The following is a 22,214-nucleotide window of genomic DNA, read 5'->3' on the forward strand; positions in this document are numbered from 1 at the left end:
TTGTTGCAGTTATACATACTAGCGATTAAATCATAAAAGAGTTCCGTCATCATTTAGAATAACGAGCACATCAATATTTAGGTCACTGAAATGTATTACTTGAACTGACGGTATTATTTTAGTTTGAAAATTTGACTAGAAGTTCCATTCAATATTTTCATCTTTACTATTTTTCTTTATAGACCTTTTCGATCTACGACATAACATTTTTAGAATCCCTGATTTCAACATCAAAACGTGCTTCTAATACTACTTCATGATAAATACCATCCATTGGTCTAAAGATCCCTGTGCTATACGAATGATGTCCATAGCGTCCCTACCTAGTATTCCATTTTCCATTAACAATGCACTCCGATGCCTCTCACCGCTCACGTCTACCCCTTTGATATCTATACTACCGAAGCTATCAATGTCAAGAGATCTCCAGCCCCATTTGCATACTGACCCAGTTTCTATAGCAATTAGTTTATATGATCCGTTGTGTTAAACTCCCGTGCTCTAATGGGCTGCTATTCAATTATGTTCATCATTAACTTTTATGCGATGAACTGTTTCTCTTGATGGTGTGCTATCTTTAAGGTTCGCTTATTCAGGAAGGTTTTATTATCTGTTATTAGATATGGATTTCTAAGTTGGCTCTTTTTGTAGTAGTTTTTTCTATCCTGTGTGAGATCCCACTGCGTGGCAAAGGCCTGTTTTCTTTCAGATTTTTCTATAGTAAAAAGTTTTGATTAGAGTTAGAGAGATTAGAGATTAGAGTTAATATAAAATGATAATTCGTGGATTAAAGCATGGCGGGTGAAATGGTTGAAATGCAAAGGAAAGAAAATAAGAACGACGACTGTTCAAATTTTTTAATGAGGTGATTTGTTATGTGGTATAAATATTCTATCTGTGGTAGAAACTGTTTATAGTTTTGTGGTAATTTTACTACAACCTGAATCTGATCTATATACCATATCATATTTTGCGGTTAGTTGTCTAGATAAGGCGAACGGTATAATAGGCTTTTCTTTATTGGCGGTTCCTAAATAATAAAAACAATTTATTTATGCCTATAGCCTATTATATTATTTTAGAAGTTCTAAATTACTTTTAATCTATATCTATACTAATATATAGAGCTGAAGAGTTTGTTTGTTTGAACGCGCTAATCTCAGGAACTACTGGTTCAAATTGAAAAAATATTTTAGTGTTGTATAGACCATTCACCGAGGAAGGTTTTAGGCTGTATAACATCACGCTGCGACTAATAGGACCGAAGATACAATGGAAAATGTGGACAAAAAACGTAAATTATTCAGCTTCGAGGGCTTCCGTTCAAAAATGTCTATATCTTCTAACCTCGCGCACGAAGTCGCGGGCAACAGCTAGTTATAATCTGAGAGAATCGATCCATTAACAGTCCATCAACATATATACCTGTTAGAAATATTTTGGTCAATATTTATATAGTTTTATACCGCTAAAATTAACATACATGCTTGCGGGATCCACGTGTTTTTTCTGACCATGACCGGTTATTGAATCCATGTTGTTAATTATATACTATAGTATAATATTATGATTTAAATATGTCGAATAATATGTAAATATTTTAGTTGATATACATACATATACCTATGCAAAAGGCTTAAAATACTATATTGAGATTGTTAGGTGTTATATCTTAAAAAAATATGTTTGTATTAAGATTACTTAGATATTAAGATTACTGTTAAAAGCGTAGTCATTTTCCTAATTTTAATAAGTTTTCGCATGGTAGATTCGTGTATTTAAAGATAATTACACATTGTTATCGGAGAACTGTAATTATTAACCAGCCATCGCATACATATACATAGCTAAGCATTTTTGCATAAAAAGTGTAAAATAAGAAAGAAAGAAAGAAAAAGTGTTTTATTGCGAACATTGTACGCATACATAACACAACAGACTAAAATAACATGAAAAAGATTGTTATTTTCACTATAGTTTGTTTCCAATAGCAAACAATATTATATAACCCATCAAAAGTGTTAGTTTAGGATATTATTGTGCTTAAAACTTCCGTTTACATTAACAACTAACGCTACGTAAATCAGGTTTTCGTTATAACAACTGCGTAAACAATTTTAATTAAGCAAGCTCTTCAGGTTTTCAAATAGTAAATATAAAAACAGATTTTCCTTAATTGCGGATTGTTTTCGAAATACTCACATAATAAAGCACAGCAAATGATAATTATCATTCTTGTGTTTCTTATCATAATACCTCTTGTAGTTTTTCATCCATTCGTTTTATTTGGCGTCATTAAGCCAGGTGTCTGAACGAAAACCCTGTGTTGCCTTGTGTACCAAACGTTCTTGACATAACAATTGATCCATCTTATTCGTTGTCATTACTTCTTTCGAGTATTCAAGGTGTAGCAAATAATTATTATCACCACCCGTTATGAGGTTTACCCCTTTTTATGGATGGGAAATATCAAATGAGTCGTCTCGATTTGGTTTGAGCGGATAAGAGTGTCAGCGTACTGACTAAAACCCTCTAATGTTCCTTTCTTGTTGTTTGTGTACCATCGCCGCGGTAACCCCTTCCAATAATCCCCCATCGGCCTTAATGGTCCCCACTATAATGCACTTAATGGTAAACCCTTAAGAATTAAATGAGTATACGATGCACTTAAATTTTTTAGTCCGTGGCTTATTTATAGCTATTTAAGACTTAACGAAATTTAAATTCAATTCTATAAATCATAACACTAGTCCGAGTTGTATATGTATAATCACTCATTGTTCTAAACTCTTGTCTGGGAGATCTTTAGATATATAAATAAATATATAAATGCGGACAACATCACATACATTGTACGGAACCCAATGTAAGTTGCTAAAAAAAAAATGCTAAAAGCACTTGTGTTATAGAATTCAGATACAACGAAGGTACCACACAGATAACATGAAAACAGCTTTATAAATATAATACCTACTCTAATTCGACTTTGACTCTAGTTGTAAGACAATGCATAATCTGACTTGAACCAAAATTCAGAAAAAAAACTTCAAAATTAGCAAGCAAAAATAAAATAATTGCAGGTTATTTTGTCAGAAAAAGCGATATCATGATTTCCAATGATATCTACGAATACTAACTATCTCAAGTCACTTAATTCTCACGTATAACAAACTAGATTACTCGTGGATTACATCTGAGACTAAGCAAAGTAAGTAATGCTGTATAAATAATAGAAGATAAAATCTGACACACATTTAAGACAGGAGATAACGAAGATCAAATACGTGACACAGATTGTTTTTACTTATCTTGTATTACATGGTATTTGATGGTATATAAAGTATTTGGGAGCTGGCATTGAAGCAATTTCAGACATTTCCAAGATTAAAATCTTACAGACCTTACATAAGAAACCCATGTAAGAGCGTAGGTATATCTAGAATGGATTACGTAGTTAGAAACCTTTGATAGTACCAACGATTCGGATGGGACCCTATTATCTAGTCAGATTTTTTCTATTCTATTCTTCGGTTCAGTCACATAAGATTAAGTACAAAAGCCATTGCCTATTCATCCAGTTAGAACGCCCATCTACATGAAACGAAATACGAAAACGAATATGTCTAATACAAAGGCACATTATAGACTCAGGACAAGTATACATGAATCACACAAATGCTTGTCCTACGGGATTGAGCCCGCGACACGTGGTGCTCAGTGGATGATGTGATCACCTGAACCACTTTGGCTACCTGAGCACAAAGTCTACTGTTACATCTTCTTATATATAAAAATGAATTGCTCTTCGTAAGTCTAGCTAAAGCTCCGGAACGGCTCAACTGAAATGGCTTATTTTAGTCTTCAAATATTTGTAGCAGTCCAGGGAAGGCTTAAACGGTGAGAAAAATAAAATTAAAACATTTACCACGGATGCTGTGAAACCGCGGGAAACAACTAATAGAAAATATTTTTCATAATAGATGAGATAAACTTTTCCAGCTGATGAGTTATCAATGATCAAAGAGTAATTATTCGATATTAATGTTTCACTCACGCTTTCGCGGTTAGTGAAGCTGTTCACATCGCGTGATGCCGCCGCGGTGTGTTGGCACCGATCGCCTGTGAAATAGGGCAATTGCTACGAAACATTTACTTTTGCTAGTGACAGTTATAGATATATACGTTTGATCCTTCTAATTATAATTAATTTCGAAATACTGTTTGTAAATGTTTCGAAAGACTGTTTGAAGCTCCATGGATAATAGTGTGGTTGAGGTCACCATGCCCAAAGTACGCGCGACGTGTAGCGAGTTCGATTCGCGGACCTAACCTAACGGGCTTTTGTGTGATCTAGAATGCTTGTCCTGAGCCTGGACGTCTTTGAGCATGTGACTTGAATATTGTTTAAACTCTCGTAATCCAAGGATTCCATTCCGCAGAGTGAGGGTTTTAAAAAATTGCGATTTGGGACGTTAGATACTTAATGTTTATTGTTTAAAATAGTAAAAAGGCAGGACATAGTAGAAAAATTAGATTTGATTTATTAAGCAGCTCCTTTGTACATCAAGGGTGCTCCTGATTTTTATCAAAATAAACTACAAAAATGCTAAATAGCTACATTTCTCTAAAAAAACATACATTTGTAGTGGAAAGTGTATACTATGCGATAATACAAGGCTCTTGAAACGGCAGCATATTAACAAGCCTCTATTCAGAACTCATCTGTGTCTCTAATTCAGCCAATGAATACACTCATCTCAGTTTAATTACTCAATTACTGGGCAGTGGGCAGGCTATCTCCAAGTAATCTAATTGGTGTTCAGACACGCAACCCGGGCTAAATCTGTTGCGATTGGATTCAATAGGCCATCAAGATTTAATCAGCCAACTGACAAATCCGTACCATTCGATTGGGTTCAATTTGATTTTAATTTTATTTGGTGTTGTGCCATATTCGATATTGGCTTTTGTTTTATAGGTTATCATCTGGATTCTTGAGCGTTTCCGTTGTTCCATAGTTTAAAAAAACTAAGTTCACCTTTACTTGTCTTGAAGAGCAATGTTCCTGAAGTGAATGTTCTGTTCCTGAATGTTTCCATCTTTATTTGTCCCAGGTGGCTGAACGTCTGAACGTGGACGTTCGCCGCGGCCTCTCATGGCGCGAGGCCAACGATCGGATGAACTTCGTCGGCCCCAACGAGTTCCAGGTCAAGGAACAGGAGCCGCTGTGGAAGAAGTACATCGAGCAGTTCCAGAACCCACTTATACTGCTGCTGCTTGGTAAGTTCAGCTTGATAAAGTAGGGTATATGAAGGCGTAACGCGAACCCGTCGCAGCGTCGGCTCATGATTAAGGACTGCGGTTGGGTCAAAAACTAGTCCTCCTCCCAAATGCGCTTGAGTAAACCGTTGCATTATTTTTTGATGAAAAATGACTATAAAAAGCTTAGTTAGTTCTGTTTCCTAAAATAATACTAGTAGATACGACGACTCACGATTAAAAGACGATTAATCATTAACTCTCGAGTTCACTTTTTATTCCATTACTTTTTTTGTCATTTTCCTATCGAACACCTTTTCGTTTAGATTGCTTTTTACATTAAACATGACTGTAATCACCGAATTGTGTTGCTTGTTCGTGTTTCTTGCCATGCCCATTTCTCCAAACACGATTCAACGGAAATAGATTCGACGAATTGGTTTCTATTTTAGACATACGTTCATGGTGTTTGGTATCCACTTCTGTGTATGTATGTTTAAGCACTTCTTGATTTATTTATTCAAGTTTATATTCAGAAATTCTTTTCTCCAAGCCTTGTTTAGGAGCATTAAATCCTCAAAAATTGGCTGAAAAAATATGTAATTAGCGAACGAAAAAGGGAACGCTTGGTTCCTTTTTCTAGAGAAGTAAAATTAATTCCGGGATAATGGGTTCTCGTCTCGAGTTCACGCCTAATTAGCGAGACCAATTCGATGAGATTCTTCAAATGTTTATGAGCGTATACGGGTCTACTGACGGCCGTGTGTTTCGTATGCTCGACTTGCTTTGAATACCACGCCTTATTGAGAGGAACCTTCAAGGAATCGTCGGGGTCCTGACTTTTGCGCTATAGGCCAAATATTATATTGTATGTTGAAATATGTTTTGTTTACAGTTTATTTTAGTTGTTGGTTAAGTTTATTTGGCAAATAACAGAAAAGTAATGTTGTTTGCTGTGGAAACTGACAGATTTGTGGTATCTAATACTATGGGGTGAGCGATTAAATAACTATATAAGGTAGTAAGTATATCTATAAGTCTTTCCATCGACATCGTAGATGTAAATTTTATCCTTTAAGATGTCCAACCGAATAAAATTGTTTTTCCAAAAATAACTCGTAAATTAGCACTGCAAAGAATCGTAAGTACTCAAACACACGCCGTCAACTCATAACCATATCTGTATTTTCCTTTCTAGCATGTGTAATTTAATGTACACTTTCAAATTAGTTACACACTTACAGGGCAGCGTTACGTTTTTGTTTGTGCATTTCTACAGCAATCATATAACCGGTCGCCATCTCTTCAAGTAACATAATAACAGCTGTGAAAGAGAGATGTCGCTCTATACCATGTAGTGCGCTGTCTCGCTCCCACAAGGAGGTAGTACCTATTACGTCCTTACGGCTCGGCACTCGTAAGCTCTCGTAATCGGTTTCTAATTACAAATGAAAATTGCTTCGGCATCGCTGCTGAGCTTAGGAAATTTCAATGTCATTTTACATAGATATAAAATGAGAATTCAATTTGAAAGCTGTATTTTACTGAGTGCGGAATACGTTTGTATTTATCTATCGTCATTTTGTGAGGCGTATGAATATTTGTTAAAATTCCTATTTCTATGAGTTGCTTTTAGATATATGGGTTAGTATTATAGGTAGTTGTTGACTGTATGAACTGTACTTTTTTAGAACAATGCGGTATCATTGATTTATGAATAGTGTAAATTTGTATGTCGTGACGAATCGACTAAATACCTCAAATCTACATTCACATCAGACACTTTAAAACGTGTACCTATGTGCTAGAGTTCGAAATGTATTTAAATATTTTTAATACCCCATGCATGTTTCATTCAACTTTCTCCTTATAAAAAGTCACCACATATTTTGGCAATCACACTTTCCATTTAAATAACAGTGCGAATATAAGGAACGCATTTTTCATTTTATGCGATACATGATTAGACAGAGGTCAATAGGCAGACGTTCTAGATGAATAAATCGCTCCGCTGCTGTGAAATAAACAAAAAAAGCATAATTTGTGGGTTGATTAAGGAAAGTGTATTATAATATCCGCGTGCAAAAATACTTCATTATATTTTCCTTATTGATATGTTTGTGCGTATGTTTGTATTTTAAATTCCCTAGAATTTAAAAAAATATCGAGGAATCCTTTTTGTTTTTTGCCGTTTGTAAGGTAGTACATTTGGCCAATATGTATGTATATGAAGATATTAACTTCTCTGCAATATCAAAATAAGATTTATATAACAGTGAAGCAGACCAAAGTTCAGGGCCCTATTAAAGTATCTACATAGCCAAGTTAAGACAAAAGACTTCGTTAGTGAATATAATGGCTGCGATCAATGAAAGACGACCTCGGCCACTGAAGCCTTTAGGGCTAGTGCAGACCAAGAGGAGCACTCAGCTAACGGAGTACTAAAATGAACTATATAACTATGAGATATAAGGTATAAAGTGCATTAATGTTAACATGGTAGCTTTGCCGTGGTCGTGAGCAGAAGGCGAGTTAAACGCAGGCATAAGATGTGATTCCGTAACATCCGGGAGAAGACAGGGATCGCAAAAGATGTGATTCCGTAACATCCGGGAGAAGACAGGGATCGCAAGATACAAATTGTTGCGCCTTGCAAAGGATTGAGATAGATTACATTCTGGTAGCCGTCCTTCATTAAAAAGAAGAAAAAAGTTCGACAAAAATTTTAAACGCATTTTGAGTTATATTTAAACTTTATGCTTTTGCTCTCGGCTTCGCCCGCCTGGAGATTGGTTGTAGCTGAAAAAGCATCACCTTCTTTAACACAGACGAATAAAATTTGTTAATCCAGTGAGTCAGCTACCGCCATACCAAATTTCATCGAAAAAAGTCAAGCGGTTTGAGTGCAAGGTAACAAACATGCACAAACATTTAGAATATAAGTGTGAGGCATGCACGCTATATAGTTAGATGGTTTTCAGGTGATTTTTCCGCTGAATTAGGCTTAGTATGACCAGACCTTATGATCCGATAGTTTAAAGTTTAGTAAGTTACTAGCTTTGTTTTAGTATGGCACAGAAATTGACACGCAAATGTTAGTCTTATCACTAGTATTATAATAACTGAAATTGTTTTAACTCAGTATTTTCAAATTATTGACGTAAATATACTAAACACCAAACAATATTTTATGTAACGTCTTGATCTGTTATACTCTTTAGACAAGAAGGCACCGGCATCCTCTGCAAATTGCAAAATTACACCATCATGTGCACAATGCTCTTATTCGTGTTTGGAATCGCGATAACATAATAATTATACGAATTAAACCGTCACTTACTATCCCGTTGTCTTTGTTACATTCCGTAAAATTGCTGGCGTAAAAACCAGTGGATAGAAATGTAATTCTCGCCTTTCTTGTCTAAGATCAAAAGAACTACTAGGGTGCGTAGCTCACAAGAGCTAGATTTGAGGCAGCTTCAAGGCATAGGCGTATAAGCGGCGTGCCGTTTCTTTGTTTTACGCGGGGATCGATTCCTCGACTCGTCGTGCACCGTAACTTTGGCTTGGTGACCTGAACCACTCGTCTATCACCCTTGCTTCCCTCTGTCGACCTTTCACTTGCATTATGTCCTCAAACTTCGACCCACAACATCCGATCACCAGTTATCATAATACATAACATGTCCACAATGCATCTTTGAATGTACAAGAGAAATATTTTCACGAACGCGATAAACATTGATTGAAGAGTACCAAACATTTGCAGTTATTTACAAATCTGATCTTTTCCGTGTCACGACATGCCGTGCAGACACTGTACCGCAGCGGAAATAGGTGGTCAATGTGGTTAAATTTAGGGGTGGTTTGTGAAGCCATGGAAAAGACAACTTAAAACAAGTTGTCGGCCAAAAGCGAGTCCACTCTCTATAGATTCCGACCAAAAAGGTTCAAAGAAAACCAAGATTGGTCACCCATTTTATTACCGCTCCTTAACTATCTTCAGGGTAAGTACTGTTGTTAAAGTAGCAGAAATACATGATCTGTCTAAATTTCAGATATCTAGGTACAACGTTTAAGAGATAACTATAGCCTGCTGACGGACGGAAGGACAGACAGTGGGCCGCCAGTACCAGGAATTCGTTTTCCCGTTTCATCCAACTATTATTCGTTATGAATTTCTTATTATGGCACCCTAGTGCCATAATAAGAAATTGACCATTTTTAAAGAAAATCGTAGTCAACTCCTAAGTTGACTACGATTTTCTTTAAAAATTAAAATCGTGCTTAATATAAAATATGGCAACGAATGTCCAGAGCACTTGTACCTACAATGAACATATCATATACGTAATAAATGTAATAATGCACCCGACTTCATTGTGTTTCCTTGGTCAATGAAAATGGCGGAAACTGTTGTGTCATAACTCTATTCATAAACAGCCACAGTGAATTCTATAGACGTTGATAGATATTCCATATGCTTTGATCTGGATGGACAACTTGGATAGGTATCGTTTCGATCGATTTGCACTTGACTGGTTTTTCATTTAATCTCACTTTCACTCAGTCCATTTATTCTTTTAAATGAGCTGAATAAGTTGTCTCAATGTTTATTAAAAGTCTGCGTTCTTCAAACTTAATGGTATAAAATTGCAAAGGACCTTCAATATATTCCAAGAGTGTAATAACTTCCAATGTGCTTCTAAAAGTGCCATATTATATTACCAAATAAAACAACCACATTTACGTTGATACCACGTTTCGCGAACAACGTTAAAACGTTTTTGTTTTACGGGAAAACCCTTTGAACGCCCTTCGCTTTAGCTCGTTCGAAAGGTTGTCGGCTTTTCCCGATTAAATACACAACTTATCTTTATAAAAACTGGCTTATAAGTAAGTGGAATAAGGTATGTCTAGAGTTTTTTAGGCATCTAGTACTCATTTAGTTTTCGTCACTATCTTTTTTTTAATAATGTTTTGCTTTCCTTATTCGATAGTTTTCGGTGTTATCGATTAGTGACGAAATTAGACCCCCTCTTAATAACTTGAATAAATGTTTCTTTCAGGCCCGATTTTTCAATCGTCAGATAACTATTATCTGAAGAATAAATGTTGCCGTTTGACATATTTAAAAGCTGTCAAAACGTCAAACATATTCGTCGAATAAAAGTTATCTGGCCATTGAAAAATCGGCCCTTAATAACTTAAATATAGAAAAGGTTTTTACTTTTCATATCCAGCCAATAAACCCTTTACTTATTCTTTTTTCCAGGTTGGTAAATCAAAAATATTTCTAATATATTTATTTATTGTATGCCATATAAAACTTCTTATTGCGAAGTTATTTACAAACATCTTTAATTACATGTATACACTTTAAATCCTTACTGAATTACAAACTGAGACGTGGTCACGACTTTCTTTTATCATTATTCGTGTATAATAACAAATGTGTTGTGCTTTCTACATTATAAACTATTGATACAAATATAGATAATATGCATAAAGGCTCATTCAGACGAAGCGAAAATACCGTTCAAGTTGCAATACATTTCCGGCCATGACGTATCACTTTAAGATGTCATAGTTGCACGACTCAGCAATGTATTGCCACCCGCTTGTCGATCCTCGCACCGTCTAAATAAGCCTTTATTATTGTATATTGATAACATTGCCATGACAACATCCTTATCTATTGAAAGATTAAGTGAACCGAATCACGACCGAAGACCATTTTAATATTATGTTAATTTCGTGCTACTAATAAATAATGAATAACATTATCTTTGAAAAAGTTTATTGCCGAAAGTATTTAATATGTTTAAACATGATAAGAAATAATGATATTATTTTATGGCGTTTTGTAAATTGTATGTACGTGTGAAGAGCACGTTTTAATGATTCTCTTGTTGTGAAAGTAATATTTTGTTTGCAATTCAAATCGATTCCTGTTTGTTGGTTCTGATAGTGTTTTTCTGTATTTCCTTATTACACATATCATCAATAGCGATTAGGTACTTGAGAATTAAACCAGCGCAGACTATACACTTTCGGTCTATGTTATGCCGTTAGCGTGAGTTGAGATTTAGACGCGGAATTATTTCAGAGCAATCATCGTCAGAACTATTTTGCATAAATATATTATTACGTATTGTAAAAATATTATATTCCAAGACATTTTTACTACAGTAAAATAGTCTCTCCTTTCATGATTCTCCTGATTTTGTTAAGCTCATCTTAAGCTCCCCCGAAATATGAACGTTTCAAAGTACTATCGATCAAAACATTAAACATTTATGAGCGTCTACAGTTTAGCCCAGCCTTTTAGCCAGACTCGAAATTTATTCAGAGCACCTGCGTCTTGACTTACTTTGATATTGTGCCTGGGAATTGAGAACCGGTACACTTGATGTTTTAGGGTTATCAACTTTGAGTTATTTATTACGTTTTCAGATTACGTGATTTAAAGGGATGATAGTATGTGTCTGTTCTTTTTAGGTATTTTGACTGATTATAGTTTAGTTTACATTTTTGATTTTCAAATATGTTCTTGTTGACGGCTATTGGTAGCACCATTCAGAAAAGTACTCTAAAAAAAAAAACGAACTCGAAACTAATATCCGTAACATTTTATATGATACAGATACATTATTAGTTTCCCATCGACCTGTTTACTTGACTGTCAATTTACCTTCACGCAGTTAAACATGTCCGCCCATTAATAAACCATAATTAACTAATGCCAACCCTATAACCGTCGGCGACATCAAACGTTAATGTTTATTAACACAGTTACTATGTGTAGCGATGACCTTGCACTGGCGTTGTGTCAGGTTTATTGCCACTTAAGACGCCCTTGTTTACCACCCTTATTGGAAATGGTGATGGACAGATGTATCTTGTAAGGTATTTAATAACAGTCTGTCCTTAGGTACCCATAATGGAGTATTTGGCTTAATCGTGTAATATAAATCTGCTTGGTCCGTCAGACAGATTTCCAAAAAAAAAAAAAATATTTTTAATTTTATCGCGTTCCACTAATATAATAAATGTGAAAATATGTGAGGGAGTAGGTATGCCTGTTCAAATGGTTACGTCTGAAGTAGCTGATACCCTGAAAAGGCAACTTTTATCCGACTTAAATGTTAAATGAAGAAAATTATTTCACAACTATAACGGAAGTCCAAACAGGCAAAGCCGTTGGCAAAATCTAGTTTGTCAGTTAGCTTGAATTTTGTTTTTTGTTTATAATAACTAAACAAAAATGTACCAAAGGAGATCTAATATTGAAAATGTGAAAATGCACACAGTCCGCCCTGATAACTGAAATTCGAAAAACCGAGCAAGTAAGTAAAGACAATGTTTTAAATATTCAACGTATACACGCGTATATAAAAATTATACGCGAGAACGCCTCTAGGGAAATGAATAAGTAGGTATTTTATATATTGTGATGTTCGCTTGCTTTTTGTTTATCTGAGGGCACGGCAGTGCCCCTGCCAAGTCTCGAGCAAAACGGGCACGGCCGTACCATCTTTTCTCGAAGCGATTCGCGGCTGTTTCGCCCCCCCTGTATCTTCGACGTGGACAAAGCTAGGAGTTTAGCTTTTCGGGGAATAATAGTAGGCATTAGAACAAGCTTAAGTTCGAAATTACATGCCAATTGAATTAATGGTTTAGGAGTTACGGTCGATCAAAGTTACACCATTTTGTCACTCACTGACTCACTGACTCACTGACAGATCATCAAAAATCTAAGGTACTTCTAGCAGACTTAGAAACTTCAAATTTTGCACCAAGATAGGTCCTTAGCCACATATAAAGGAAAAATTATAAAAACATTAAAAAATAATATGCCATAGAAAACAATTTTATATTTGCGGTTTGGCAAGAACATTATGTATGGATTTTGACTGCATTGTTAACTTTGTTCGTTGTTTAAGTACCTATTCAATTGGATGAATACATACATAGAATAGAAAAGAATAATATAAATGTAATACACAGACTATCATTAATACAAATTAATACATAAAATTCATAATTCATTAAATTAATAAAGCTAAAACTCCATTGTATTGCGATAAATATTGTATGCGCGCTCGATAGATGGCGTTGTACGTGTCTGAATCGCGCTATGGTTTCGTTACAAAGCGCAGTCTAAGTAGTACTTCAGAATAATTCGATAATTTTCATTTGATAGCGCCACCTGTCTATGAAAAACCATTTCGAAACTAAAAAATATTGTAGTGATAATTGATATTCGGAGAACTTTACGTGTTATTTAGTTTAGTTTAGCTATAGTTTGTAAGTTAGTAGATATATATATGCATATATATATAAATTTAAGCTTGTTTACATTAGAAGTAACGAAGTCTCAGAGAAGAAACAAAAGAGATAGAGATAGAGAATGGGTTCTAAGCAAAGCAGTAGTTGAAGTCCTAGAAATTATGACACCTAAAAAAAAAGAAAGAAATACACTTACAAAAAATAAATGAGATCCCACCAAAAACATTAAATGTAAAAAAATGCCAAGTCTCTAGATGCAGTCTTTCCATCGTAAAAAGTTTTGAGATCTCATAGAAGCCAAGTCCTATTCAAAATATTTTGTAGTTATAAATCAACATTTAGTAATTGTATCAATAGTTTTCTTTATATTATAATTATAGTGACTTGGCATATAATATTTCATATTAACATTTTAACTAAAATACCGTTTGTAAATAAAGCCGTTAAACCGTTATTTCGTTATTTCGGTAAACCAATTTTGCAAAAGAAATAACGAAACAGACATTTTTTTGAATCTACTAACCGTTGCTTAACTTCGATTTGATTTTAATTCTTTGTTGTTATACTTGAATCATAAATATACCATCGGTGACAATTTCAACTGTCGATCTTAAATAGCGATCTTGAAATGCAGACTGGTGATAGACCGTCTGCGTTTCGCTTTTAATCTTTGACTTAAAAAAGAAAACTAAAAAGTATTAGGACATCTTTCTAAGGCTAAGTAATGATGAAAATAAAAATATTACAGCTTCTAATGAACCAGTCAACCATCTAAAAAGGAAGCTTTGCCCGTCGTATGAAAGGCAACGTTTAATTAAACGTTTGTGCGAAAGCTCTTTGCGAAAAATCCTGAGCGCTTAGTCACTGCACCGGTCGGATGCCACTTACTCAAAAATGCGACTTGACTTTGTCGTTTCTACCTACGCTCCAAATCTCTTTTTAACTGTGCAGTAAATATCGTATCCTATACATTTGACATAGTCATCATTCAACTTGTGCTGTAATGTAAATTGTACAGCCATTAGCAATAACGGTTGGAGTAGAAATTGATTAGACAAATTATATTTGCACTTTTAAGTCATTTGTCAATGTTTTTTAACCTACATAAATAAATGCAGCTCCGTTTTTTGTTTATCAATCCGTGCTTTTTTATATCTGAACGAACGAGGTTCAATGTCCTTTTAAAAGTGGACTTTGCACAAAAACACGGGTCACAAAACAGCTTACGAACGTAAACAAAATTATGTTTTTACCAATGTTTAAACACAGGTTACACGCCATGCATGTCAAGTTAGACGAAAAATTTATTTAGTACTTCGCTAACCGTTCATTTTGCCGAGAGTTTGCCCATCTGACTAATTTTGCTTTCTATTCGAACTAAGTATGTTGTGTAAGTGTAAGTGCTTGCTCTTCCTCAGTAAGAGGCATGTCCAATCTATATTTATACTTCTATACTATATAAAGCTGAAGAGTTTGTTTGTTTGAACGCGCTAATCTCATGAACTACTGCTTCGAATTGAAAATTTCTTTTTGTGTTCAATAGACCATTTATCAAGGAAGGCTATATAACATCATGCTGCAACTAATAAGAGCGAAGATACAATGGAAGATGTGGAAAAAACGGATAAAATTCTAACCACGTGGACGAAGTCGCGGGCAACAGCTAGTAACTTATATTCTTCTTCATCACACAATCAAATTCTCTCAGGTATTAAGGACATCTCAGGGTAGCCAGTAAAGAAAATTCGACTCTGTTTAGCTTCAAAATCGATCTATAAAGTGTCCATTCTATTTGCAGAAAACTATTATATTTCTTTTAATACCATTAAATAACTCTTGCGTCTTTACACTCTTTACTTTCCCCTTCCGACAATCCATAAATATTTAACGCCCAACATTTTTTTTGTCATAAAGCGGTTAACTCGAACACGTTCTCAGCTGACTGTATGCTTATATCTGCGCGTGTGTGTGTATGTATGTCTATTTATTTTGCGGTACCTCAGGTCATTGTCACGGACAGCATGCACTTGATCCGACAGAACCTGTTATTGCTTAGTTTTTTACACTAGTCACGCTCTGTGGTATAGGTGATGGGAAAATGTGATCAGGTTTAGAGGTTACGCTTGAATTGGCACGTTTAATATAAAGGGTTAAGCAGGTCCTGTGAGGTATGACAGATATTAATCTTATTAGATAAGGGTCTTGTTATGCCTTTGTATCCTTGTCGGCTTTGTACATGGATGAGTATGCGCGAGGTGCAGTGTAGATCTCAACGCAGGCATGTTCAAATCGGATACCGCACAATGTGTGTTAGGTACCTACATTAAGAATACGCTATCTAAGGGTAAAGGAAAAAAAATGAGGGCAAATCTGGATTCCGAATATTGGTAAGTAATCATGGTTCCAAACCTTTCTTATATGGGAAGAGGTACGTGCCCAACAGTGGGACAACAATATCCTAGTATTACTAAATCCTTGAGATATACTCCTTAAAGCCTAAACAAAACATCGGTTCTAGACATCCATGCTACATATTACGGACAATATATATGACTTATTGATTCTACATTTGAACATAATCCACACATGTATACCGTAACTTATTGTGGTAGTTTAATGTTACTGCAGACATTTATCATTTTGAATATACTGTACAATTTGTCCTTCAAACTATAAAAGAATATTAAATTATGATTGATGTGTTGTACCCTGTACCAAGTTCTGATTATCGATTTTAAAACTGACTATAATGAAGATGTGTTTTTCCTTGTATTTCAAAACTTTTACACGATGTTTCTTATCTTCTTTTTGAAATAACATCGACAAGATAAGCTCTCAATATAATGGGTATGGCATTGCATTGCAGCATTCGAGAATATAAACTACGAAAAATATTAATTTTCTAATCTTGTGAAAGCTAATTGATTTATTTCGTACAAATTAAATTGTAATTGCTAAAAGCAACACACAAAATGTTGGATAAAACCATAATTAGCCGATTAGTAAAAGGCATAAGAAAATCTGATAAAGAAGTAACGCGGTATAATCACAATTTTTGTACAATATACCCAGCCGATATACCTACGTCCACTAGCTGGGCACATGCTCATATAAGGAAGATTTTAAGCGTTGATCGCTACGCTCGCTAACAGCGGCTTGGATTCCATATTTCAATATTCTGTATCCAGATTTACCCAAGAATTAAAAAAGTACATTGAAGAAGACATGGGACAAACATTCACAATTTTTTGCACATTCTTTAATAAATGAGCGAAAGAAAGTCGTCTTAACGTTTTCTGTTTAATGTTCTCACAATCTCATCACAGCAATTATTTACAAACATAAACGTGATGTTAAATAAAGTAAAAGCGCGGCTATGTATCAGAACTCACGCAGTCATTGTTTGAATGTATTTAAATAATATACCGTGGAAGTCTTATTATCATTGCATCTATAAACTGCGGCACGTCTCGAACCGAAATTAATAACTCCATGGCGATAACAAAGAATGTTATAATATTACGTTACGAGAGTACATGCCACTACCAAATGCTCTAGAATCATTGACACTTGAGGTCGTTCCAAGAACTATAATCAGAGACATACCTGAAAGCGATGAAAATTCAACATCTTTGAGCACTACTTTAAAAGGTGGTGTTTTAAAGCAAGAAGGTTGCTTTTGTGGAATCGGAACAGTGAACAGCGGCGAGGATACGGCATAGAGCAGTGTTTCTCTTCCACAAATGCAATAGGATTACTTTAATAATGGTTGTTGGTCATCAGGCAACACCAATCCCAGTGAATTGTTGTGAGGATGCATGCTTAAATGAAAGAGATGAGATGGAACACTCACCGATGGTCACTGATGGTCTGAAACATCTGACGCCGGCTGCATCAGCTCATGATTAAGGACTCCTGTTTGACCTGAAACTAGTCGAAGGACCCCGACATATATGCGTGATTAAACCGTCCCATCTTCAAATACCACTGGAGATGGCACCCCAAGAAGATGAATAAGCATGTATTATCGTTTCAGATGTTTTTGGAATGGGTTTAATTAACAGTTTTGCCGATACCTTGCATCACGTAATCTAATACCTGCGAATCACGACAAACCAATGAACAAGATATTTAAACAGCATACATTTGTCCCTTTATTGATTTTGCTTTGAGATATTTTTGTTGAGAGGAACTTATTTTTTAAAAGCCCAAGTCGTACGTCAATTAATCATTCGCGGTTTCCCCACTCGTCTCAAACGTCGCCTTCAAATTATTATGAGTAAGGATAAAACAAAATTAGTTAATCATAATTAACATGAAGTGACTGGACCTTTTAAAGTCCATAACATCAACTTACGAATAAAAAGTTTCATTGGATTATGTGCCTATAATGTTTCGCAAAATTGCTTCAAACAAATTAATATTAGTACCCAATAAAATTGAATCCTTGCATTTTATGTAACTCCTTTCACTCATTGATATTTAAATCCCAAATTGAGCAATATCCATTTGCTTAATTGAATGTTCCTTATTAAGTTTCATTAATATCAGTTTCAAAACACATAATAACATGGAGATAGGATTAAAGATACTGGTTGTATTTGTAATTGGACCTGTTTAAAGTTGCTAACTAGTCCTACAGGATGTATTAAATTTTATTAAAAGGCTAATTTTATAACGCGTGTCCTGTGTAAATGGGTTCCGTTTTATTTTAATGATTCAGTTTTGTTTGAAACAGGATAGAGATATATTACAAGATGTTTCATTTTATTTTAATGTCACTCGGGTTTTAATATTCTAATTTGTAGAACCAATAATCTTAATTCTTGCTACTGGATGAATTATATCGTAAAGACAGACATAAAAATGTTTTTTTTTATGATACCTATGAATATATGATATTAGCCTGCTACACATCTTTATTTTTGTACATCGTATACCTACATTGTAAAACCGTCAAACTTTGTCACATTAGAAAGACCCGTACGTGCTTTATCTGAGTTTTCAGACTATACACCGTTACTTGAGACTAGATTAGGTACATAACCCGCCTTACTAAAGATACTCAAGGTAGACTTATTTTTCTTACAATCATATTTTTACCATGTAGAATGTTATAACTAGGACGGAAAGGGTCAGGAGGTTGGGTGTCCTCCAGGGAACGGTCTTAAGTCCAGTGTTTTGGAGATTGTTGTTGAGAAGCCGGTAACATATAAGAAAGACGTCTATTTATCCATTTCATGCAGTCAGATATAATTCAAGTTCACCTTAACTATAAATTTGAACCGAACATAAATTAAAAATGTCGAAGTGACATAGCATTGTTGTATTTTATGACGGGTTCCGACCATTAATGAGCACAATTACGTGTTTATGCAATCAGCGCTCGTAATAAGCCGTGACATTGGCATGGACGTCAATTTTAATACGGTGGTCGCTGAAATCGCATTGGTATGTGACATGGGTAGCTACGAATATTGTTCATAATCCTGTATGCTTAAACTTGGTTGTAACGTTGTTAGCTGTGTCAATTGCTGCACTTAAATTCAGAAATAATTTGTTAGGGTTATTGAGACTGAGGATGTTGAGCACCAGATGGCAAAATTGATTCAGATTATAATCGATTTATTCAAATTGCTACTGACTACTGTCTCCTAGGATAAAGGTTGAGACCTTAATATAGAAGTCATGGCTGTTGTTTTAGTTTAAAAATTTTAAAATGTTTTATTTTTTCCTATTATTGAACGGCAACAAATAGACAGTACTTTTCACGCCCAATTTTTGCCGCTCTCTGAGTACTCTTATTGAGGAGAAGAAACGACCCTTGAAAGTCCGTAGCATAAAATCTTTCAAAAATGGAGTTACTACTCGATTCTTGAAAATATGTTGTTATATACTCATACCTTAACACAATACGATACATATACGAATACGATATCTATGAATAGGCAGACTACCACCTTTAAGCTAACCTTTTCACTCTAAATCAATACAACCGCTGTTCGTCCGTTCGATATTTGTTCAGAGCTAAACGAAAACTATAATATAAATATAGTACAGTCTCTTGTGGTATTAAACTCGCTTTAATATTGACCCGACCTGTATTAAACTCCTGAACGTACAAGCCCACTGAGATCTGTCAATATTTATTGCAGTAGACGGGTTGTGAACTAAAAACTTTATTATTTCTTCGCCTTTTTGCATTGTCTTCGCATTATTCGTTTTCTAACACCGGCAGGCTTTTCCCGCAACTGGTTTGATTCTATATTTGCAAAAACGCTGCGAATCAGAAAGTATTTGAGATTACATATAAAAAATATATATAATAATAAAATTCTAATAATAATAATCCTACCTCAGTCTCGAGCCTGCGACTCCTGGCTGGCTATACGTAGGTTTGGTTCTGTATTTAAATTTGTTAAGGTTTTCGTTTCGTAAAACCGAAAAAAATCCGAACCGAAGCAAGATACCAACGAGTAGCCATCCAGTGCTGTCAGCGTTAAAAATTGTCGATTAAGCTTAGTTCCAACTTGTGCCATTGCACGAATGGGCCGAGAGTACCAACTTGAATGATGCCAATCCATTGTCGGGATGTGGAATAATGTCGAGAGCAAGCCTACAGACCGTTGATTCGTTGAAAACTTAGGTGTTCTATTCCACGTTCGAGAAAGTTCTGGTTATTGGCTTCCTTTACTAAAACTTCTACCAGCTTATGTTCGAGTTAGTTCCATGTCTCACATGTTATGTAACATTACTTTCTTCATTACCCTCACCTACAGTTGGTAGAAAGCTATTATATATTTCGCCAACGTCATCTATATTTGCGTTAGGTTTTAAAGGTCAGTGTACTTAATTATGCATAGGTAGTCCCACATCTGCTGGGTCGATATATCGATTTGCATCAAATATTTATAGCTTAAGGGTTAGTTTGATCGGATAACTGCAGTTTTCTGTTCTAGTATTTCGTTGACATAGGTTACCGCTGTACATAATTGAGAGGGTTTGTATTCCCTGCTAAGTAACAATTAAAATTTGTACTAGTTTGCAAAGTAATAAGTTCTTTGGGTAAATTCTGTTATACAGTCAGACTTAGGTGTAGAGCCTTGATAGTACCGGAGATCTTTTTAAATGTACATTTGAAAAAGTACCTATAGTATTTCTTGCCATTCTTCTTTATAGGGATGAGATTTCGCTAATACGCTTCAACAGTTATTGCAATAGCCATTCCAAAAACGCCTTTTGTCTTGCGAATATAAAAAACCTTCTGAATTTTATTTCTTAAATTGGTTTTGGTTTAATCCTAAATAAATCCTCCTTTCCTTTGCCCACAGGCTCAGCGGTAGTGAGTGTCTGCATGCGGCAGTTCGACGATGCCATATCCATCACCGTGGCTATCATGATCGTGGTGACAGTGGCCTTCGTCCAGGAGTATCGTTCTGAAAAGTCTTTAGAGGAACTAAATAAGCTGGTACCGCCGACATGCAATTGGTAAGCTGGAGACTTGATACTGAGCTCTCTAAAGGCAGTCAGTTGTGGAAGTAAGACGTCTCTCTATGCTATGTAGAGCGCTGTTATGCTTTCACAACAGCAATAATATTGCTTTGATGTAGGTAGGTCATTAGTACCGTATTTTTTTAGCCAAGAAGTCCAAGCCTTCGTCCAGGTTGCAAGCAGTATCCCTGCTCGAATATAATGAACTTTGCGTTCATACGCCAAAGTCACCTGGCACACAGTAGACTTCGAAAAATTATTTAAAAGCAATAGATATTACTTCAATTTACCGGCGACGTTTACCTTCCCACAATTATGTTGACATCGAATCAACTACAGACACGTAGGCTACTGAAAATAGGTTTCATATTGATCAAGTACGCGTCGTACATAATTTATATCGTTTAATCCATTTGGCTGGACAATTGAGTTGATGGACGATTAATTAATGACTGGCGGTGACATTCATTCGAGATAGGGGCGTCTAGTGTCCTTTTGATTAAACTCAATTACTGCTAGCCTTTATCTGTATATCGACTTATTATTTACTCCGAGATAATTAATCTGACTGAAAATGGCATTGTTCTTCAATTTACTCAATATTTTTGACAGCTATTTGTTCCATAACACGTCCGAGCGTAAGGTATTAAGCGCAGTAAGGCAAGATTCTATTAACACCTCTTGATAAGTTGTGCTTATCGCTAAGCAAAACTAATTTTGATTTCATAGTCCTAACCTTACGAAAATTGAACTACCGTTAATTCTTTATCGTTATCAAGTAGTGGCTTTATAGTACCGTAAATAATTACTAACACAAGTAGAAATTTCTAAGCTAAAAATTACATCGGAATAATTAATTTCTAAAGTCCGTTGTACTCGAGGCAAAGTAAGGTTTCGATACGCCTCCTGTATCCACTCTTCGCACAATAGGCCAATTTTAAGCCCAAATGAGTAAAAGGGAGCCAATCATAGTTTCCAAGAGACTATAAAATGCACAGATTCATAAATACGAAAGTCTATAACGGGCGTATTTTACCTCGTGCACGAAGGGGTCTAATTCTTGCTACGATTGCTGTCATGATACGATTAAGCATGTAACAAGCTACCATCTTATTCCTGAACCTTATATAAATGATAGATCCTTATAGGAATAATATTTTGGAAAAGAGTAG

At 35.2% G+C, this 22,214-nt stretch overlaps 1 protein-coding gene across 4 annotated transcripts in view; it reads left to right on the forward strand.

The window, feature by feature from the left end:
• The window catches only part of LOC113497891 (calcium-transporting ATPase type 2C member 1), a 43,716-nt gene that overhangs the window by 13,012 nt on the left and 8,490 nt on the right, over positions 1-22,214 (forward strand). For all 4 annotated transcript variants that reach the window (XM_026877682.1, XM_026877683.1, XM_026877681.1 and 1 more), the window contains 2 exons: positions 5,115-5,280; positions 20,883-21,039. In XM_026877682.1, the coding sequence (XP_026733483.1) occupies positions 5,115-5,280; positions 20,883-21,039 (323 nt within the window). The remainder of the gene's footprint in view (positions 1-5,114; positions 5,281-20,882; positions 21,040-22,214) is intronic.

Source organism: Trichoplusia ni, chromosome 10 (assembly GCF_003590095.1).
Source record: "Trichoplusia ni isolate ovarian cell line Hi5 chromosome 10, tn1, whole genome shotgun sequence".
Taxonomy (NCBI): Eukaryota; Metazoa; Arthropoda; class Insecta; order Lepidoptera; family Noctuidae; genus Trichoplusia; species Trichoplusia ni.